The sequence below is a fragment of the Oenanthe melanoleuca genome, chromosome 11 (assembly GCF_029582105.1).
Source record: "Oenanthe melanoleuca isolate GR-GAL-2019-014 chromosome 11, OMel1.0, whole genome shotgun sequence".
NCBI classification, from domain to species: domain Eukaryota; kingdom Metazoa; phylum Chordata; class Aves; order Passeriformes; family Muscicapidae; genus Oenanthe; species Oenanthe melanoleuca.
The window spans coordinates 12730780-12751924 of record NC_079345.1 but is presented as its reverse complement, the minus strand read 5'-3'; the positions used below and the strand labels follow the sequence as shown (position 1 = coordinate 12751924).

Below are 21145 nucleotides of genomic sequence, written 5' to 3'. Positions count from 1 at the left end.
AAGCGAGAAGCGTTGCTTATTGTGCTCGTATTAATGTCCCCCTTCTTGGAGCTAATTAAATCCCTTCCCGGGAGCCGGGGATTCGCGCGGCTCCGCTGGTGCCGCAGCCGGGGCAGCCCCGCGCCAGCCGCGCCACGCACACAACCCGGGGCTCGTTTCACCGATTTATTTCACATTGAAGTTTAGATACAATCGAAATCCTCGGTACGCACCTTTTAATAAAAGTAGTAATCTCTTTGAGTACTGCAAAATTATAGCATTTATATCTTCAAAAGACGGTTAACAAATAATACCAGCGAATCAATAGTACCAGCCTCGAGTGCACATGGTCAGGTGGTTTTAGGCGGCCGTATAAAATGCGATCTGGTTTAGAGAATATAATACAGATAAATGCTATAAATAAGTGGATATCAGAGACGGCGTGAAACTTCCTCCTGTGGCCGGTCCGCTCGGGCTGCCGGCACTGCCCGCAGGGCTTGCGGGGCCCGTGCGGGGCAGCGGGGGCCAGCGGCCGCGCCCCCCGAGCCCGTCCCACTGCAGCAGCCTCCTGCCCCGGCCTCCCTGCATTGAGAAACCTTATTTCTGGTTAAGAAAAATAAAAGTCCCATTTAAACTTTATTGAATTAAAGCAAAAATTAATTTTCAATATTCACACATATATTACAGAGTAATAGTAAAAGTTCAATATACTTCCTGGCGTTTTAGTTGGGCCACGTTGTACAAGAGCAAAACAAGCATCAAAACATTTAGCAGCCTTAAATTTCACAATCACTCAGAATTACATAGAAATATTGAAATACTCTAGTCAGCCTTGGCTGTGGATAGTTCTTCATGTAGAAATTTCTCCTTTTGCCAGCCAGTACACAGCAAGAATTGCATTTTCCCTTCCATCATGGCATCCATGTATTCAAAAAATACTTTGCTTTTTTCTTTTTTTAAAAGTTAAACTCAGAGAAAGAGTCAAGATTAACATGTTTTAAAAACAAAACTACAAAATATGCTGTAAAGGACAATGAAAATATCTAAAGTCTACTTGTGTGAGGCAGAAGCCATGGGGGAACAATGGCAGATTACACCAATGACACAGAGATGGGAACTAATTTTGTGGGAGGAGAGAGAAGAATATAAATGGGGGTTTGATCAATTATAGTGTCTCCCGCCTGTTGGCTGCAACACAACAAAAATAAGTAGTAATTCTTCAAAGCTGATGTACACAAACCTAAGCAGGATTAAGCTTCTTTAATATTTGAATGTAAAAAGTCTGCTGTCCATGATTCTTCAAACCCAGCTCTGACTTGGGAATTTGTAAGAGATTTCTCCCTTTTCTTGGATGAGAAGTGATTTAAAGAGGGAACACTAGAAATCCAGAGAATGTTGAATACTTCCAGCCTCCCATCAAGTTTCCTCTCTCCAGTTTTAGATAAGCTCTGTCTCCTTTTTCCATCTGAATCAGGACTCCATTGCTAGCAGCTTCTCGGGTTACATCTTGGTCCCCTGCAAAGGCAGAAATCACTGGCCACCCATTTAGCATCAAACTCACCTAAAGAGCAAGATAAAACAAAGCCCTCTGTCAATTAAAGTCAGACAACGACACCGCTGGGGCTCGCCTAACAGGTAAAATGCTTAGTTAAGGAAAGGTCTCTTTTGACAGCTGAAACTCCAGCCCCATAAAAAAGAAATACCAATCTAAAGCCAGCTAAGGTATATACTCCAAAGGAAGAAGTCTTTCACCACTGTTTTAGACCGACAACCACATCAAAACACCCGGTGCATATAAAGCAGGACATTGATCCTATTTTGGAGAATTTCAATAGGGTGCCTGTGTTTTCAGGCTATGAAAAGAGGACTGCTTGTACTTATTGAAAGATGGCTTTATGTGAAACCTCAGAGACAGCGAGGAGCAGAGCCACAGCCGCCGGAGTCAGGGCCTTTGAAGTGTATTCAAGGGGTAGTTTTCCTTTGTTAGGCAGCGAAGACAATATGCCACAACACAGTCAATAAGCTCTGCTAAGCTCACGTTAATGACTGCGGGACTGCTTACCCCACATTAATAATACACTACCTGCCCAATCTAAAGGTGTTAAGCCACTTGCACCAGAACGGTGCTACATGTCCATACACCTTTGCAAAGTGCATCATTATAGAGTCAGATTCCTGTCTTGATTGTGCTACCTGGCTTCAGGCCGGTAATTTATTAACCCTGCCTAGAGCAGCATATGAATCAAAACCCATAGAAAAGGCAGGTATAGGATAGCTGCATAGACATGCACAGATTCATTATAATTTCCATGCCATAGGCACCTCCCTGAACACCAAATTCCTATGAAACCTTCTGCCACAGGAGAGCGGGTGAGAAGCCCGCCAGGGGCCGCGGTTCCTACGGGCTCTGTGCAGGGATGCTCCTGCCAGAGCTCCGCGGTACCGGGTAGTCCGAGGGCCCGGACAAGCGGGGAGGTGGCGGCAGGCGGCCGATCACCTGCCAGCCCGGGACGGCTCATGCGGACAGGGGCCGAGCGGAGGCCTGGTGGGGCTCCGAGGCCCCTTGGGCACCGTCCCCCCGAGCGGAGATCGCCGCAGGTCTGCGCTCCCGCGGCCGCTCAGGGGCGCGTCCCGCCCCGCCGCCCGCACGGCCCCGTGCCCCCCGGGCCGCCCACCCGTCCGCTCCCTCCCGCGGTGCCCGCGGAGCCCGGCGGCGGCGCTCGGAGCTGACCTGGATGGTTTGTCTGTTGTACACTTTCACCACGTGAAAATTGAAACTGTAAATCCCTTTCCTGGGCGCGATGAAAGTGCTCCGCTCCGAGTCGAAGTTGCTGCCGATATTCACTAGTACCTGGAAGGGAAGGGCACCGTCAGCACCGACGCGGGGCCGCTGCCGCCCAGCCCCGCTGCCCCCGGCCCCCAGCGCCCCCCCTCCGGCGGGCAGGGCCCCGCGGGGCGGCGCGTCCCCGGCCCGGCCCCGGCAACTTCTCCCGCGGCGGCGCGCCCCGAGCCCCGCCGCCCCGGAGCGCCCGAGCCCCGCCGCACCTGGTCGAAGTAGATGATCATGGTGCGGTTGCTCATCTCGGAGGGCTCGTGGTTGGTGCTACGGATGGCGGAGAAGGCGACCTTGGCGCTGCCGGAGCGCACGGAGATGCCGAGCGCCGTGCCGGTGGGGTCGGAGGTGGGGTTGGAGTCGCACACCACGAGGCACTTGCCCTCCAGCACGATGGGCTCCGTCTCGTTCTGCCCGCACGCCACCCACGCCGCGCCCAGCAGCAGCCCCAGCCCCAGCCCCAGCCCCGGGCCCCGCATGGCGCCGCGCTCCCTTCGCTCCGCGCCGGGCGGCAGCGTCCGGGCTCCGCTCCGCTCGCTGCCCTGCCCCGCCGCGCTCAGAGCGGGGCCGAGCGCGCCCCGCCGGGTGGGAAGCGGCCGCGAGGAGGCACGGCAGCGCCGGCACACATAGCGCGGCGCGGAGCGCTGCGGAGCGGAGCGGGGGCCGGGCGGTTCGGAGCGCAGCGGAGCCGCCCGCCGCGCCGAGCGGGGCTGAGGGAGGCGGCGGGAGGCGGCGGCGCTGCCGGGGCTGCCGGCGAGCACAAAGACGGCGCGGGGCGCGGCCCCGCCTCCCCACCGGCCCCGCGCTGGCGTCAGCGCCCCGCGCCCGCCTCCGCCGCGCGCCGCCCAGCCAATGGGCGCGCAGTCCGCCTGCCGCCGCCCGCCGCCGCCGCTTTTGTGGGGCGGCGCGGGCGCGGGCGCGGGAGCAGGTGCCCGGCAGCCGCGCGCACCGCACCGCACCGCACGGCATGGCATGGCATGGCATGGCATAGCATAGCATGGCATGGCATGGCATGGCATGGCATGGCATGGCATGGCATGGCATGGCATGGCATGGCATGGCATGGCATAGCACAGCACAGCATAGCACCGCACCGCACTGCGCAGCACGGCACCGGACAGCATAGCATAGCACAATAGCATAGCGCCGCGTGGCACCGCACCGCACCGCACCACCTAGGTAGGAGCGCCGGGCGCGGGGCTGAGGCAGGGCGGGGCTCCAGAACTCCGGTGGAGCAGCTCGGACCGGCACGTCGGGCAAAGCCGGGCTGCGGGCCCGTGGGGCGGAGCGGGGCAGCGCTTTCCGCGGGGCAGCTGGGCGAGGCAGGCTGGAGGGAGCGGCTGCTGGCGGGGCAAAGGCCTGCTGCTGCCTCCGAGCAGCCGGAGCACCGCCGGCTGAGACCCCGCCGGAGAGCGCACCGACGGATGGGATGCCGCGGGTCCCCCTTTCAGAAGTGCTCAGGCTCCGCTGTCTTCAGCTGCCTCGTTGGCATCCCGGGGAGGAAAAGACCGCAAGGCTTCCTCAGCAAGAAACTCCGCCAGCTCCTAGAGCCTTTGGTGGCCGGCAGAGCCCCGCTGGCCCCGCTGGCAGGGAACAGGGACAGTCCCCGGCCGGCCGGGACTCCGTGCCCTGCCCCGCCGTGGCACCAGCCCGGAACGCGGCTTTAGGGTCCTCGTTGTTCCCTTAAGTGCAAAGATTGCTTTGTATCCGTGGACGTCTGACCGGTGTTCATTCTGGATGTGCTGTCAAAAAATCATCGCCCGGGATTGTAAATGAAGAGATTAGAAACAAACGACTGGAAAAGAGTTATTTTCTAACAGGCAGATCTGTTTACAAAGTTAAACTTCAGAGATAAAAACTTTTATGGAGTTTGTAGCATCTTCTCTGGGAAACTGAATGTCATCCAAAACTGGGCTCCAGTGCAAATCATTATGAATTTTGGTAAAGGCTTTACTTTATTTTATTATGCTGTTCTGGCTGTGTGATTCGTAATATTTTTTACCTGGGAAAGTGATCGATCTCTCTCTGAAAACTGCCATAAATAAAACTTTATTCATATAACTGCCCTGCTAAGTTAAACGCGTGTCTGTAAAGTTGTTCAGACAGTCTGTGAAGTATCAGAGTCTGCCCGTGGGTTGGTACTGGCTGGCTGTGAGGGGACGGGATGGAGCAGGAACCAATGGCATCAGGAGCCTCCGCAGGGAGGGTCGAAATACCCCGCACTTCGGATGTTCAACACTGAAGCAGTCTGGAAACCAATGTAGTGGCAAAATGATTATAGGGGAAGAAGAGTAGTCAGAAAGGAGTTGGGGAAATAATAAAAGAGAAAGAAGAATTATCCTGAGACATAGAAAGTGAGTGGGTGGAGCCACAGCCTGTTAGAAGGTGTGGTATGTTTTACGTCAAGACATGAGCTTAAGATTTACAATGTATTATTGCTGCTGACAGTCTTAACTGAGTCCGAAATCTGAATCAGAAACTTTAAAGTAAGTTAATATTTCTAAGGGGTACAGAAAAGGCTAAACCAAATAAAAATTAGTGAAAATAGCATTTTGCATTCTTGTCATTTTGGTGAGGTAACTTGGGGGAATGGAAACTGAAGGAGCACAACTCTGCCCTTTTAAATTTTTCGAGTGCTTGACTCAAAGAACTATACATGTTCTTTCAACACACATGACTCATAAAAAATATTCATGTATTTCTCATGTAAGACACTTCCTGTGGATGATGAAAATTAATTCTTTCATGCTGGAGAGCTCTTTAGATGTAGCTTGAGGATTTGAGCCCAGGGGGCTCTGCCAGGCTGGAAGTTGTTTGGTGATCCCTCCAAGGGAGGCTGGGTGGACCTTCTATCCCCAAGCTCTTTGACTACTCTGATGGCTTGGTGGATGGAGAAAGAACAACAGGGGCACCTGGAAAAATGAACAAATTTGTCACTTTACCTCACACAGGAGGTGGGCAGGCAGGCAAGGGGGAGTGCCAAGATTCCTGTGCCAGGCACCTTTTTTATCAGTGACTTTCAGTCTTGCACACTTAACTAGCACTGTAGCATCCTGCTTCTGCAGCTCTGGCTGCAATAAAGTAACACTTGCCACGCAAATTAGACCTGACTCATTTTCATTAAATGTCATGCAGTGCTAGGCAGGTGTGTTGATTCTCTCTGTATTGACAACAGTCTCTGACTGTACTGGACACAAAGAAGAGGTGCTCAGCAGGAGGATGTAGGGGTTGTATTTAAGCACGTGGCATGATCATGAGCAAAGAGGTCCCCATCTAGGAGTGGAGATTTACAAATCCAGATGCTCACAAGAGGGCCAGGAATTAAGTTATCCCTTCTAATTACAATCTGCATTGTTAGTCAGTGTCTTTGAGATCCAAGAGGGCAGTGGTCATTGAGATACAATGGAAATGGTATCAACAAACTGTAAGAGATGCTGTAGATGTTAGTCTGAAATGAATATATTTGGTAAGCAGAGCTCTTTGGTGTCTGCTTTTAAGAAAAGACTTGTGGATATGGTGAAGATATGTGAACTGTCCATTGTGTGGTAACTTTCCCTGAACCCAGTATTGACAGATTGACTGCAGACTATGAGTTTGTAGAACTCCTCTAATGTTTCACCTGAGGTTAAAGAAAAAAAGAAAACAAAAAACCCAGCCAATCAACTTGGAAGTAATCTGGAGGGAAAAAAATAATTGAATGATCCTTGTTAAGTCCCTGAAGCACCACTTCAGTGGTGGTTACTATCCTGCTCAGATCATGAGAGGGCTTCTTATTTTGTTTCAGAAAAAGAACTATAGAGAGACCAAAATAACCTGGTTTTTTACCTCTTACAGAAACAAGCTTAAAGCTCATAGGTACTGAACTTTTGTCTGTAGAAACCAAAATATAGTTTAGCCACAAAGCAGCAGCATTACCTGCCCTCCATTACACTGTCAGTGAGCCTTAATCCTGCTTTAGGAAAATCATCCTTAAAACTCAGTCTCACTATGCATTTAACTTCAGCTTCACTCATGAAGAAAGTCTCTAAGGGAAACAAGCATAAACTTCTCTGAAAATAAGTACAGAGAAATCTACTGGAAACCTTTATATTTCCTTCAAGAGAATAATTTAGCAAGAGTTTAGCTCACTGTGTATAAATTCACCTTTTCACAGACTACTTGCCTTTTGATTTAATCCTTCTTGAGTAAGAAATGCAAGGTCTGCTCCATAACTGAATAACTTATATGAAATGCAGTTTGTTCACAATTCTGAAAATGCGGTTTGTTCACTGCTATATTAGTTTATGAACTATAAGCAGCAAAAAACAATTTGGGGGTTTATATATGCCCATATAAACTTAAGATACTTGTCTTCCCAAGCATCTGCTGGGATTCTGTACAAAGTTTGAAGATGTGTGAAAATGAGATTTAGGGCAAAACAGCTCTTGCTGATCCATTCTGTGTTCTATCTAGAAGCATCTGATTTGCTGTTGTAATAGAGGTTTGCATGTATTTATGGTGATTTGCTTATGGTGTCACCTTCAGCTTCCACTGCAAGCAATTAAGGTATCTCAAGAGCAGGCTGAGTTCACTGAGAGAGTGCCCAGCAGGAGCAGATGCACGGCTAGGGTGCCATCCAGCAGAATTATCTGTAATGCTCCACACTGTAGAATACAAAAGGCCCAGGATCTGCTGTGCCACTTGCCTGCCTGTGCAGGTTGTGCTCAGCAGAGAAAAAACAAAAACCAGCACACACAGGTTTGGGGGCCAGGGGAGAGCAGCACCAGGCCAAGGAGACACCCAGAGAGTGCCTGTGCTTTCCCAGGTGTGTGCCTGACAGCAGTCACCAGCTGATCATTCATGTATATTCCCGTGCCTACCTTTCTAATTTTTTAATCAAATGAAACCAGGTTGCTTACCAACACTAATCATGCACTTTGTTCTACAGAAAAATAGTTCTGATTTTTACTTTTAGATCTCACTTCTGGCTAGAGAATATCAAACAAAATAAGCTTAGTGTTTTCCCTGTGTCTTCATGTGTTTTGTAATGTTAAAAAAAATTGATAAAATATTGAAATAACAATTCAGCTCTTGCAGCTCACATTTTTGGGAAACCCGAGTCTCAGGAGTGGGAATTTTTGATGGATAGGTTACAAACGAAGATCAAAGGGGAAAGAATTACACAGTCCTAACCAAAGTGGGGATTGCAGCAGTAAATTGATGTCAAATTATCTATCTTGAAGGATCCTTGGGCTACACAGGTGTTAGGGCTTGTATGTTTTGAAGAACAACACAGCTTATTAAGATAACGTAATATTAAATTTTATCTGCCTGCAATACAGTATTTGACTTCTGATCTCACAAATATATTACACGGGGCAACTTTAGAAATGGGAAAGAATATTAGCTCACTGCTAAGGGCATTTGAAAACTCCATCCTTAAGACAAATATTAAACCTTCTGGTTTATAAATCGTAAACATACGTGTGTAGTATAGCCCTAGCAACCTTTTTTTTTTTTTAAGTAATACTGGATTTCAGTCTTACCTTGAGATGTCTGTTTTACAGCTACATTTACTTATGGCATGCACAACAACAGATCTCTGTTTCTATATTTACTGATGATGAGACAGTTTATTCCTTGCGTGGAATATCAGCAGATTTTCTTTCAAGTACAAAAATTTCCTATATGAGCAATGATGCCAAGGTCAGGAGCTCCATTTGTTTTTCTCATCATGGACTTCTGTCAAAACAAGTGCATTGTTACAAATGAATAGCTCAAACTGGAAATTAGTTGCCATTCAGGTAGGTAATTATATTTTAACAGGGCAAAATCCCAGCCCAAGCTGCCAGAGAACGCTCAGCTACAGCCAGCACGGGCTGGAACAGTGTGTGTGCTCATTGTCACTGTAAATGGGGCCACCTCGGTCATGCTGCCTCTTCAAACTTGAGAGAATTAAGACCAAAGCTGTCCAAATGTTAACTGAAACTCCTAATAATTAAGGGTTATTAGGGGCTGTTGGCTGGCTTTATTTTCTACTGCAGTGCACTTGTGTTTGTGGATTCTATTTATACACAGAATTAAGAGCTCTGTTTGAACAGGTAATCCAATCTCTTCTGTGTAATTTAGCCAATGATTTTTTTTTTCCTGGCCCTTAATTTTGGTTGTGTTTCATGATGTACGATGCAATTGCAATACAAAAAATAATCTCATTCAATATACTTTATCTGAAAGGATAAATCAGACCACCTTACAAATGCTGGGTAAAATTCTGATTTATTTTTTTTTTACTTATGAAGGGAGTCCCAGAGGTGCTGAGGGGAATTTTCCATGTGCATCTTTCCCTCTAGTGGCTGCTCTTCTCGGGGAAAAGCAGCAAGAGCAACTCTTCTGCACTTCTGTGTTGGGTACAAAGGGATGGCAGGATGGAGGGAAGGAGACAGGTAGACAAACCTTTAGGTACCAGGAAATGAAAATCTCGTTATGAGCTGTGTGAAGACAAAGATACAATAGCCACAGATTTTACTATATTTTCATGGAAAATGTGATGTGTTCTTGAAGTGTTACGATAATTTTTATCAGTTGCATGCAAGACCAGCTTCTCAGCCACTTTGTAGTCTCTCACACTGATCCTTTTTGTCAGTCTATCATACTCCCAGTGCTTGCAGGACTTATGGAGTTGGAAAATATCTCAGTGACAGATCATAAACCAGCTGTCCCTCATGTGTCCATTCCACACACTTTTCTCCTGTTTGCTAAATACTTTCTCCCTTTTGTCTGTCCTTTTCTTTTTGGCTGCACTAAACCCATAGCCACGTGTCCATATTCATTGTTTCCTTTGGGCTGTTCCTGCTCTGGGATTAGTGCCTGTCACACACCCCAGCAGCCCTTCCCAAATTATGGTTAAAGGGATCAGTTAAAGACACAAATCCCCGACCATTCAGAGGATGAGGTGGCTGAGACAGCACTGCAGAAACACAGCTGGCCCAGGTAGAAAACAAGACTACAGGGGGACAACAACCACGTGGAATATTTCATTAGGACTTCTTTCTTGTGTGCATGCAGCAGTGAGTGCTCACAGGCAATGAACTTCATGCACTCTATTGCATCTCTGGTCACCTTATCCAGGTGTTGAACAAGTGATTGTGTGGAGGCTAAACACCTCAAACGGAGTAGGCAGAGAAAATAAAAAGGAGAAAAAAACCTGCAGTAATTTCATTCATAGCTCACATGGGTGCCAACCTGAGTTAGTTTTCCAGCCCTTTAGCTGGAGACATCTTTATTCCTCGTTGCTTGCTTTCACCCCTTTGTTTTCTTCCATTTTTTGCTACTTTATAGCAGATTTGCTCTCTCCAGCCAGACTCATTTATTCTGGTTCAGAACAAATGGCTTAGGCCTTTGTAACCTACAGTAGCTGAGAGATTTCCTTAACACTTGTCATTTCCTGCTCTGACAGTTCACAATAACAAAGGCTATTAGATACCTCCCTTTATTCACTGCACATATTGGGCACATGTGGTACCTGGCTGAGAAACTATCACAGGGCTACCCCAGGGTGCATGCCAGGGCACTCTTCCATCAGAAATCAAATCTTACAGGACTATCAGATCTGGAAGGTTAACTTTTAACTGTAAGTCATAAACAATTAAAATCTTGAAATATTTCATTTCATTCAGGGCTTCTTCTGACTAATTTATTTATTATTCAGCAGTTAGAAGTGTCTATAGCCTATCTCAGAAGAATTTAGACCAACTCATTAAAAAAAGAAATGGATTACTTACAAGATCTTTGACCTTCTGCTGGGACAGTTCTTCCTGCACTTATTTCTCTTTAGGTTTGAATGGGAAAATGATTAGTAATTATGTCTATCTTCAGCAAAACCAGTAAAATAAAGCAAGGAGGCTGAGTGGGATTTCAGTACTCTCTGTATCCTTCTGGAAGCCTTTCCAAAAAGAGCCTTTGTAGGGGGGAGAAGTGCACATTGCACCCCAAGCTTGTTGTGAGGGACGAATGTCAAGGGATGATGGAGGAGACAAGCTGTTTCTAAAGAAAATATAAGATCCTCCCTATTCTACCCCCACAAAATCTTTGTGGTATGCATGACATACACATTCGAATCCCAGGATACCACCACTGTGCCTCACCAACACTGGTACCTGACCAGAGCTGGGGACACTGCAGAGTCCTGCTGGCAGCAGCCACAGGTGGTGCAGGTCTCCTCAATTTCCACGGGCACCTGCAGGGGTAAGAGGAACGGGTTGAACTGACACTGGCAACTATAGATAAATACAAAAATACTCAACTGAAAATTATTATTTCAGTGGCAGACAGGGGAAAGGGGGGCAAAACCCTGAATACCAAGCAATTTCTTTTGACTTTCATCTGAAAATCCCTAGCCTGGTAATTGTGGGTTAAATGTGTCAGCCGGCACACGGACACTGCTTACTGACCTCTGCTTTTCATGGACAGTGATCTCTGCGCTCATCACAGTGCACCAAAACAGCTCGAATGAACACGGCCAGGGGCTAAGGCTGGATTGCTCAGGATGCTCAGTGAGTTTGTTCAGAAAGGGGCGGGGGCTGTCACTATGTCCAGCGCTCACCTGCTGCTCGCTGAAACCACAACACAGCACATTTCCATCTTGTGAGCGCTCCGGGTATTGAAAGCTTTGTTTGAGGCTCTGGGGGAGCCCAGCCCCGCACCCACTGGGGCTCGGCTTCGGCAGCGCAGCCCGGCCGTGCCCTGTACAGACCCGTGGAGCCCCCGCAGCCCCGCTGTGCCCTGTGCCCGGCTGTGCCCTGTGCCCCGCTGTGCCCTGTGCCCGGCCGTGCCCTGTACAGACCCGTGGAGCCCCCGCAGCCCCGCTGTGCCCGGCCGTGCCCCCCAGCCCGGCTGTGCCTCCCTAGCCCCGCTGTGCCTCCCAGCCCCGCAGCCCGGCTGTGCCCTGTGCCCGGCTGTGCCTCCCCAGCCCCTCTGTGCCCCCGCAGCCCCCGCAGCCCGGCTGTGCCCCGCTGTGCCCCCCAGCCCCTGCAGCCCCCCAGCCCCGCAGCCCCGGTGTGCTCTGTGCCCCGCTGTGCCTCCCAGCCCCGCAGCCCGGCTGTGCCTCCCCAGCCCCTCTGTGCCCCCGCAGCCCGGCTGTGCCCTGTGCCCGGCCGTGCCCCCCAGCCCCTGCAGCCCCCCAGCCCCGCAGCCCCGGCGGGCTCTGAGCCCCGCGGCCGCCCCGGCAGCGGCACAGCTGCGGGCCAGAGCTGCTCCAGAGGCAAAACCCGAGAGCCGCAGACCGGGGAGCCTTTTCTGAGAGCCAGCACTCCCCAGCAGCGCAAGAAACAAAAGAACTAACTAGGGGATGTGGGCACGCGATTTTGAAAGTTGGAATTAGAAAAGGTTGGAGGAGCGTAGTTGTTTGTGCCATTTCTGATGGAAATCCGCTATCCCTGGAGCCAAGAGCAATCTAGTTTAAAAAAAAAAAAAAAAAAAAAAAAAATCCCTGAAGCAAACCACCTTGACTTGGAGAGGAAAGAATACATCTCAAAGAAAACAAAACTACTTCCATTGACTAATCGGAGCAACAGTGTTTAAATATTAAGCTGTGAAACAAAAAGTCACTATTAACTTGCCTGGGGTTAAGCAGTGAATTCTGTCCTCTCAGATCTAGATTTCTAATTTTGCAGCCACCCTACAGCAGCATTTTTTGGTGTGCTGATTTCCCTGGAAAGCTCCATCCAAAACCTGTCAGACTCAGAGTCCATTTTTTCTTTCATCTCCTCTCAGCCTTTACCTCACCATCCATGGACTTGAGTGTTTTGTGTCATTTCTGGAACTCCAATTGTGCTGCAAGATTCGGGCAGGAAAAGAATAAAGAGAATTGTTTCACCTGAGGAGGACTTTTATATTGTGGGGTTTTTTTCGGGTTCACAGAGCACAGGGAAGTGCCTGTATTGCAGTAAGCTCTGGGCCAGGTACGAGGCTCAGGGGAATGGGGAAGGGATTTTTTTTGTTTGCTGAGCATTGGAAAAACCCCCTCCATGACCAGGGTGAAGGATGTCAGGGATATGCAGGGAGAGCTCCTCTTCCTCAGGGGCTAGATCTACTTGTTTTGGAAACTGCTGATATAGATGAACTTCTGAGGAGATACAAATTGTACTTTGTGTAATTGTCACTGCTACTTGGGCCAAATTCTTATTTACACTGGAGTAATTTTGGATGTATATTAAATAGCACAGTGGTGGAAAGAATACTTAATGAATATCAGTACGTTGTTCTTCATCAACCCTGCCTCCTAAAACAAAAAAATCCCCTAAAACAAAAAAATCCAAGTTAAGCCTGTCACAAATATCATATTTTCTTACTTATTCCTTTCTCTGACTATATCCACCAGCAGATTGTCCATCAGTGCTGCAGGCAGCTTGTGACAAACTGCTGTTTCAGTAATTACTGGAGGTCTGTACCACATTTGTGATGCTGTTCACCAGGGGGGTTCAAACTTAGAAAGAGAAACATCATCATCATTTCTCTTTTGAAGCTGAGACCAAGTCTGAGTCGCTGGGCTGGCCACTGACTGGCTCAGCAGATCAGCAGTGGCACCAAACATATTGTATTTATTGAATATGTGAGGGGAACAGGGAGAAGCAGGATGGGAACAGCAGTGGTACAAAGGGAGCAGCACCGGATAAGGAATCCAGTCAGGTATTGGCCTGCCACCAGCAGGAGCATATTTATAACAAAGAACATTTGAGGGTCATAATCAGGACATAAAGGGAATCTGCTTTGTTTGCACATCATCATCACCACTGTTCAGCACATCTTTAGGGTACAAAAATGCACATGTATTTCCCAAGGTTTTAATTAAAAGTACATTTTTCTTTTCGCACATAACTTCTTTATTATATTTGCATCTCAAGTAAGTTGGAAGTTCTTCATTTAGTTCTTATGTAAAATATCTACCTACAGAGAAACCTAGCTGCACTGAATGACTCTGCACCATACCATTTTCTTCCAGGGTCAGCAAAATTCTTACAGGCTGAAGTGTAAAAATTGTGTTGCATTGCATTTGTGCATTGCCTTCCCTTTATCCACAGAAACTCACCTCACTTGCCTCAGCCTTTTTGCATACCAAGGTTTATTTACAAATTGGCAGTAAAGTGCCGTGTCTTTGACAGTTTGCAATTAATTGCACACAATCTGTTTAGGTTTCAAGATGCTCTGTTCATAAATGGTGATATATTCCAAAAGGCAGTCCAATTGGCTGCTTTGCATATTGCATATATTTTTCATATTTCTGAGACAGGACATATGCAAAATCATTTTAGTGTGGCACAAACACAGGCAAGATTATTTGGAAGAAAGGCCAGAGGTTCTATATATAATTCTTTCACTCACCTGCTGCAGACTGTGGGTAAGTCATCTAATATTTCTCTGCCTTTCTTCTGCATCTGCAGAAGGTTGTTTATTCTTCTAAGAGCTGGAATTTGGTGAATGAAACTGTAATTTATTATTATTAATATATTCCAATAAATGGTGTTGCAGTGCTCTAGCATTGCTTTGAAGTCAGTATTAAAGAGTATTAAAGAAAGAGAAAATTAAAAGAAAAGGTAGTTAAATCCATCTGATATGTCTGCATGGAAATGCTATTTGTGGAATAATCTCCTCAGAACATGAAACTGATAAAGGCATATGTGCTAAATGGGTCTCAGAGTCTGGACAAGCTCCTCTCTTTACTTGTCTTGAGTAAAGAGCGATGTGAGTCGTGTCCCAAACCTCTAAAAGCAATTTTTACAACATAAAGCATTTAAACGTGCCAGTAAATATCTTATATTGACATCATATCTCTTACCATTCTTACAATGAGCTGCTATTTACTTTACTTTTTCTCTCTTTTCTCCGACCCTGCCTTCCTGTTGTGAATTATGGGCAACTCTCAGAAAAGTGACACACTTTAATGATACATGTAATACTATAATTGAATCAAACTACTTTATTTCCCCACAAAGCTATTCTTTATTTGCTGGCAGGCTGCTTGTTTATCCTAACATTGTCAGTCACATCAGGAAAGCCATCTTAGTCATAAAATAGCTACTGTAGAGGATGTATTATTGCTTCTGTGCAAGGCTTTTTAGCAGTAATTATGTACAGCTTTTAGTAAATTTGAATCACCCAAGCATCATTGATACAAACCATTTGCAGTGACATGCAATGATGCCTGTGTAGTATTTTTACAAGCAAAATAAAATAAGACATTTTGGTGGTAACATGTAAATTAGCCTTGAGGCTTGCAATGCAATGCTCATCAAGTGTGTAACATTTAATTACAAGACCACTGAGCATGAGTGAGATCCCCTGAGCTTTTCATCCCCACAACAGAAAGATTCTCCCACTGAACTGATGATTTGAATCCTCTCATCAGATGTGGAGTCATTTCACTGCTCTCTCATCAGTCCAAACTGGCATTTGAGAGTTTGTTGTGTTTCAGGACTCTGGTAAAGTACTTCATGGACTTGAGATCCCTCATTGAATCCCACCTGTGAGGAACTGAGAACTGCACTGCACAAAACTAACATGTCAGGAGGAAGGAGACTTCACAAGAATTTGATTTAAAAAATTGATTGAAATTAATTGAATTAACTTCAATTGATGACAAGAATCAAATAGAAAACCAATTAGCCATTTCAAATTCCCTAAGTGATGCTATTTTACAGTAAGAGAGAAAACATTACTCTGTAGGTTTGCTGGAGATAGGAGTTTCATTTTCAGCATCTATCTATTATGGCAAATATATTTGCTAACTTACTTGCTATAGACAACAATATAGACAATATTTTGTGTGTGTTGTCCCACTTCCTAGATACTGGAAAATGAGAAGCCTGAGGGACTTGCTGCCCTGCTGGATGTGGTAAGGGACAGTTCTCTTAATGTTCTGAAATGTCCTGGCATCCCAACACTGAAGTGTTACCTTTTCATGTAAATGATAGTGGCAACAGCATGCTCAATCTTTGCTATTTCATGGTTAGTGTTTTCATGTGGGATCAATAAATCCCCATAGCCTCTCTCAGAAATGGTCCCCTAGCTCAGCCTCTCCAGTAGGGAGGTCTATTTAGCAGCAGGTTTTCAGCAGACCAGAATGTGGAATCAATACCCTGAGAATAATCTGTCCACTTGTCCTTATGAAATATTTTTATTTTTCCATGCAAGTTCTAAAAGAATGAATGACTTTTCCAATATGTAAGAGTTTAGTGCCTTGTATGGAAATAAGTCAACTACACAACTGCTAGCACATCTGAGAGGATCTCTCAAGGTCAGTGCTGGATTGACTGAAGAGCTCCAATAAAGCTTTAAAGTCCAGTCATGCACAACACCCACCTAAGGGGTTACAAACTGCCTGGGAGCTGCTACAATGTGTAGGTGAGGGGAATCTGGGTAGGATATGGAGTTTCCTCTCCTGAGTTCACTCCACACCCTTCTGTTATTTAAAGCAAAAATGGGACCCCCTCTGCTGTGTGCATCCTTTGCCTGGGGAGGGACAGTGACCCCAGCCTGCTTTCTCAGTTGTGTTTACCTGGTGACCCCAGCATGCTTTTCAGTTGTGTTTACCTGGTGACCCCAGCATGCTTTCTCAGTTGTGTTTACCTGGTGACCCCAGCATGCTTTCTCAGTTGTGTTTACCTGGTGACCCCAGCCTGCTTTTCAGTTGTGTTTACCTGGTGACCCCAGCATGCTTTCTCAGTTGTGTTTACCTGGTGACCCCAGCATGCTTTCTCAGTTGTGTTTACCTGGTGCATGGTTTCAGGCCACTGTGGGACAGCAACCCCCACCTCAATCTGTGCCCTGGACAGGGGAATTCTCTGCTTTCTGTCCCCAAAGTATCCCTCTCTGGTTCTAACTGTACCATGACACCATTTTTTCCTTTGAAAAGTAAATACAATAATATTGTTATTAATAATTTTTAATAATAATGGTAATTTAGGAGGACTTAAAAGTTATTCACAATGAGTTTCTTTCCTTGACTCCTTTAATATAGTCACAAGAATATAGTAATCTTCACATGTCTCTTCTGATCCAGGGTATATCTTTCTCATCCTGGTTTTCAAAGGGGAAGCCCTCAGCAAAGGGTCTCAGGTCACATTTTCATTTTTAGCCTGGTTTCCTAAGGAAATGAGGGTCATGCCATTACCGTCTGTCTGTCTGTTCTTATTTTTCTGTCATATTGCCTTACAGGAACGTTTGAGACTGTCAGTCAACCTCAGTCAGAGTTAAAAAAGCTTTGTAAGTCCCAAGAATAAATACATGCCTGTAAGACTTCGTGGCCACTTTTGGCTGGGGAGCAGAAGGACACACAAATTAGAGCTCTTGCTGAGCAAAGGTGAGGAAAACTCAGCCAGTGCCATCTGCTTGGCAGCAGTGATGGACAAACCAGAGCTGGCCACTCACCAGCACGAGGCTAAATTTGGACAAGGCAGGGCAGGAGCAGCTTCTTGGCTGGCACCAGTGGATCCAGCTGCTCCCAGGAGTGGGAGGCTCTAGGAGCACAGGGCTCCTCTTCCTCACAGGCACATCTCTAGCTCTGTGCTTCACAGTGGTAATTACTAATCTGTCATCAAATTCTGCCTTCCCTGCCAAAATAGTCAGAGTGTTTTGCAGATTACACACAGTGATACCATTCCTGTTCTAGGGAGACTATGATTTAAGAATATAAATTATAGTCATTCCTAAAACCTACTGTCTGTCTAAATTTTGAGTTAAAGAGTGGAGTATAATCATATGGTATCAAAATTATCCAGAAATTATCAGATAGTGTCTAATCTAGCTTTTTATGTAGCTGAAACAAAGCTATCACTGAATTTTGTGATGCAGGACCAAATGTGGTCTGTATTTGTATTTGGTTAGTAGCACTTGACAGGAAGAAATAAGCACACTGTTTGTATGTACTTCATATGTAGCAGCACTGTATGGTAGGAAAAAACCACTGAGAGAAATCCCCACAAAAATAATTAGAAAACCAAATAACCAATGATAGCAAAGAAAAAAAACCTCCCTGAAAAAAGCCACAAAATCAATAGATTATGAAAGCTACGCCGAAGCTTCCACTGCTATTATCTCAAGGCTTTATTATCAAATATCAAAAAATCATTACTGCAATATCAAAACAGCCATAATAACAATATAAAAACTCCACTCAATCTGTTCCTGCAGGGATATGATCTAAAAATCCACAAGAAAAAAAACCAGTTGCTGTGAAAATGGCAGTTAGCCAGTTCAATCGTTTTGCCTACCTGGTTCTATAATTGTACACCAGTCACTGCACCTCAGTGCCACTACTGTAGATAAGCCCAAAAGAAGTGTTCAAGCAAACAAATTATGACTAAATCAGAAAAACAATGAAATCTTTTGGAAAGGCTCATAACTGCTATTATCAGGTGCTGTATTTGTGGCTTTGGCTTTTCCCATTCCTTATCACTTAGCAATATAATTTAGACACTCTGCCTTGTGTCTTCCTGCACAAGGCCAGTTCTTACCAACTTAAATGTTCTTCAGGTTTCCTTACCTCAAAAGCAAGAGTCACTTCAGCTTGCATGGGAAACCATCCTTGCTGCCCATGGGAATGTAGCTAAGGAAAACAAGTTTCTACATAAAAGACTTCTGTTGTTTGAGGCTTCTGTATCTTTAATGAATACTTATGCACAGAGTTTTCAAAAAAAAAAAAGTGGAACTTGCATACAAATAGAGCTTTTAGTTTATAATGGTATTTGGTTGGTGGGAGAGAGGGGAGGATGGGAGGAGAAGGATGGTGAATGCCATTCTCTATTTTTTCGTATAACAAGAAAGGAAATTTTTCTGGTCAAGTGTGTCCAGAGTGATTTGCCTCATTCTTGTTTGACACCAAAACCCCAAGTCTGGCCTGAGATTTATAAGGCCAGTCAGCTCTTTGCAGTGTATTGTTGTATTTAACAGATATTTTTTAAAGCCTCCTGTATTTAGGGAAAAATCATAAATACACACTAGTAACAGATGTTTGTCTTTTCTTAAGCTTAAAATAAGTGAGACTCATTATAATTCCATTATAATTTGTAAAAGTTATACTTTTTTTTTGTCTGGCTTTCTTCTTGGATGTGTGGGTAGCAGATGGCCCTTCTGAATTCCAGAAATGCACAGAGTTGGCTGACTAGATCAAAACAAGAAGTTATAAAAACAGAGGGGTGGGCACAGAAATGACAGGGTTAAAGCTTTCAGTTGCACAAGCTCATGTGAGCTTACTGTGTGATTTTACATTGTGGGAAAAGACCCGTGGGAAAAGTCTCCAGGCCCCCCAAAATGAGATCTGTGTAGGTGAGGAACATGAAATCAATCTGTGAGCAGAGTGCAGCTCTGGTTTATATTCTACACTACCTACACGTCCTTGGCTTTTCTTCCTCTGCAGGCAGGCTGTCTGGAGTCACCCTGCAGCCTTTCAGCAGATAATCTACTTCTGACAATAACTAGCACAAGACTAACATTGCACTTGGCTCTGCAGTAGACTCCAAGCAGCCAGAGGCAGTGCAGGGCCAGCCTGCTGCTAGGCTGTTTGTTTATTTTGGTTGACATTTTCCTTTGTGGAGAATCTGTTCCTCATTATTCAGTATGTACAGCCCTGCACATATCCTATGTGTTGAACTGTCTTTGGATAAATGTGGGTATTTTCCCATGTCAATAAATGTTATGGTGTGAAGCTGTGAGCTGGACTCTGAGAGAACCACCCCCTGCTGAGTATCTCACTTTTGCATTGAGTTGTCTTTGTTAATCATGTGCAAAATAAAAAGGCTTTCTGTCTAGCAAAAACCCATCATTAATTTTTCATATGAGCACTAAAATCTTGAACACAACCCCTGAGTGGCTTCAAAGAAAAAAAGAATAATAAAACCAACGAGCTACATTTTCCTTTTCTTGCATCTTAGTTATTTGATATTTTAAGAAAAGTTTTTTAATGCAGAATTACAGTTCTCTCAGCTTCACAGTGACACATTCATTCTGAAAGCTACGTTTGACCTTCAACTTTGTCCTTCATTAGCAGGATTACACCTAAACACTCCTTCATTTTACTGCAAATGAGACAGATGCAATGTGTATTCTGTTCGGCCCCAGCATTAGGATTATCCCAAGAGTGGCATTTATGTTCTTGTAGTTCCTTGGTATAAATAAATATCAAAGTAGGAAGACCAATCTGTACTCCACTAGGAATAATAAACTAAAATAATATGGCACTGATTCTGTTTGGGTTGTCTAAATGTGTTTTTATGATTGTATATGTTTATGGCTTTCTCACACAGCCACCATGAATTCCAGGCAATTAAAAAGGACATGAGTTCTGAAGCATTTTAAAAGGGGCTTTGCTTTCCAAATGGTGTGGATTAGAAGTAGAATATATTTTTTTGACAGAACGACTGCAAAATCAACAGTCACACATTTGCCCTGCTTCAAATTCGTCTCCCTTCTCCCACCTGAAATAACTAATTAGAATATTTCTGTAAGTTGAAAAGAAAGGCAAGGAAAGATTCCTTATGTTTGCACATATATTAGATGCAGTGCTAGCTGAAGACTCATCCTGGAGTCCCCAGATTTGAAAGCAGCTCAGAGGGAGAATGTGGCAGATCTTGTGTCAGGTCTATCAGCCTCCCCACACTCTGAACAATCTGCCTTTTTGGGCTGAACCAGTCCAGTGGCACCACAGGTGGGAACAGGACATTCTGTGCCTGTTCACACTGCCTGCCCTCACCCCCACTTGACTGACACAGATTTTTCTGTCATGGGTGTAGAACAGAGCTGTATTTCATTGGGTAAATAACTACTGTGCTCTAACCCACCTCAAACTGGTCAGTCTGTGTGGTGTCATGTGTTATTGAACAGAGAAGTAAAAGTACAAGTAGTGAAGAAACAGTAAGTTAGATCAGACTGTTGAAGATTGTTGGCTGGCTTTTGTTATTTACATCATTTCAAATAGAGCAGAAAGGACCAGAAGAAGAAAAATATTTTTAAATAATTTTCCAGTTATGAACCAAGTCCAGTTTCAGATGGTAATGTTCAAGAAATACTTTTGAAGATTAGAGGAAACTAATTAGATAGGTACATCCAAAAGGTACATTTTTAAAGACAAAAATACCTTGTTCCTTCCTCAAGTCAAACTGTCCCACATGACTTTATAAATGAAAGAAAATGAATAAATGGAAGAAAAACAGTGATAAATCTTGATAATTTGCTGCTCCACAAAGTGTCCCAAGCTGTCAGAGGAACAATTCATGGATTACAGTAGTAGCAGCACAGTATTTCAAAATTTAGCATTCAGGATTAAAAAACTAATTTATAGAAGAGTGTGGCTACAGCTGTCAC

The 21145-nt window shown here is 45.3% G+C and overlaps 1 protein-coding gene across 1 annotated transcript; it reads right to left on the bottom strand.

The window, feature by feature from the left end:
- Nucleotides 1-241: 241 nt before the first annotated feature.
- On the bottom strand, nucleotides 242-3592 carry CBLN1 (cerebellin 1 precursor). The gene is made up of 3 exons (XM_056501007.1): nucleotides 3025-3592; nucleotides 2711-2830; nucleotides 242-1540 (listed from the first exon to the last, which is right to left on the bottom strand). The coding sequence occupies exons 1-3, from the start codon at nucleotides 3289-3291 to the stop codon at nucleotides 1343-1345; spliced, it is 585 nt and encodes a 194-aa protein (XP_056356982.1). The 5' UTR covers nucleotides 3292-3592; the 3' UTR covers nucleotides 242-1342.
- Nucleotides 3593-21145: the final 17553 nt, after the last annotated feature.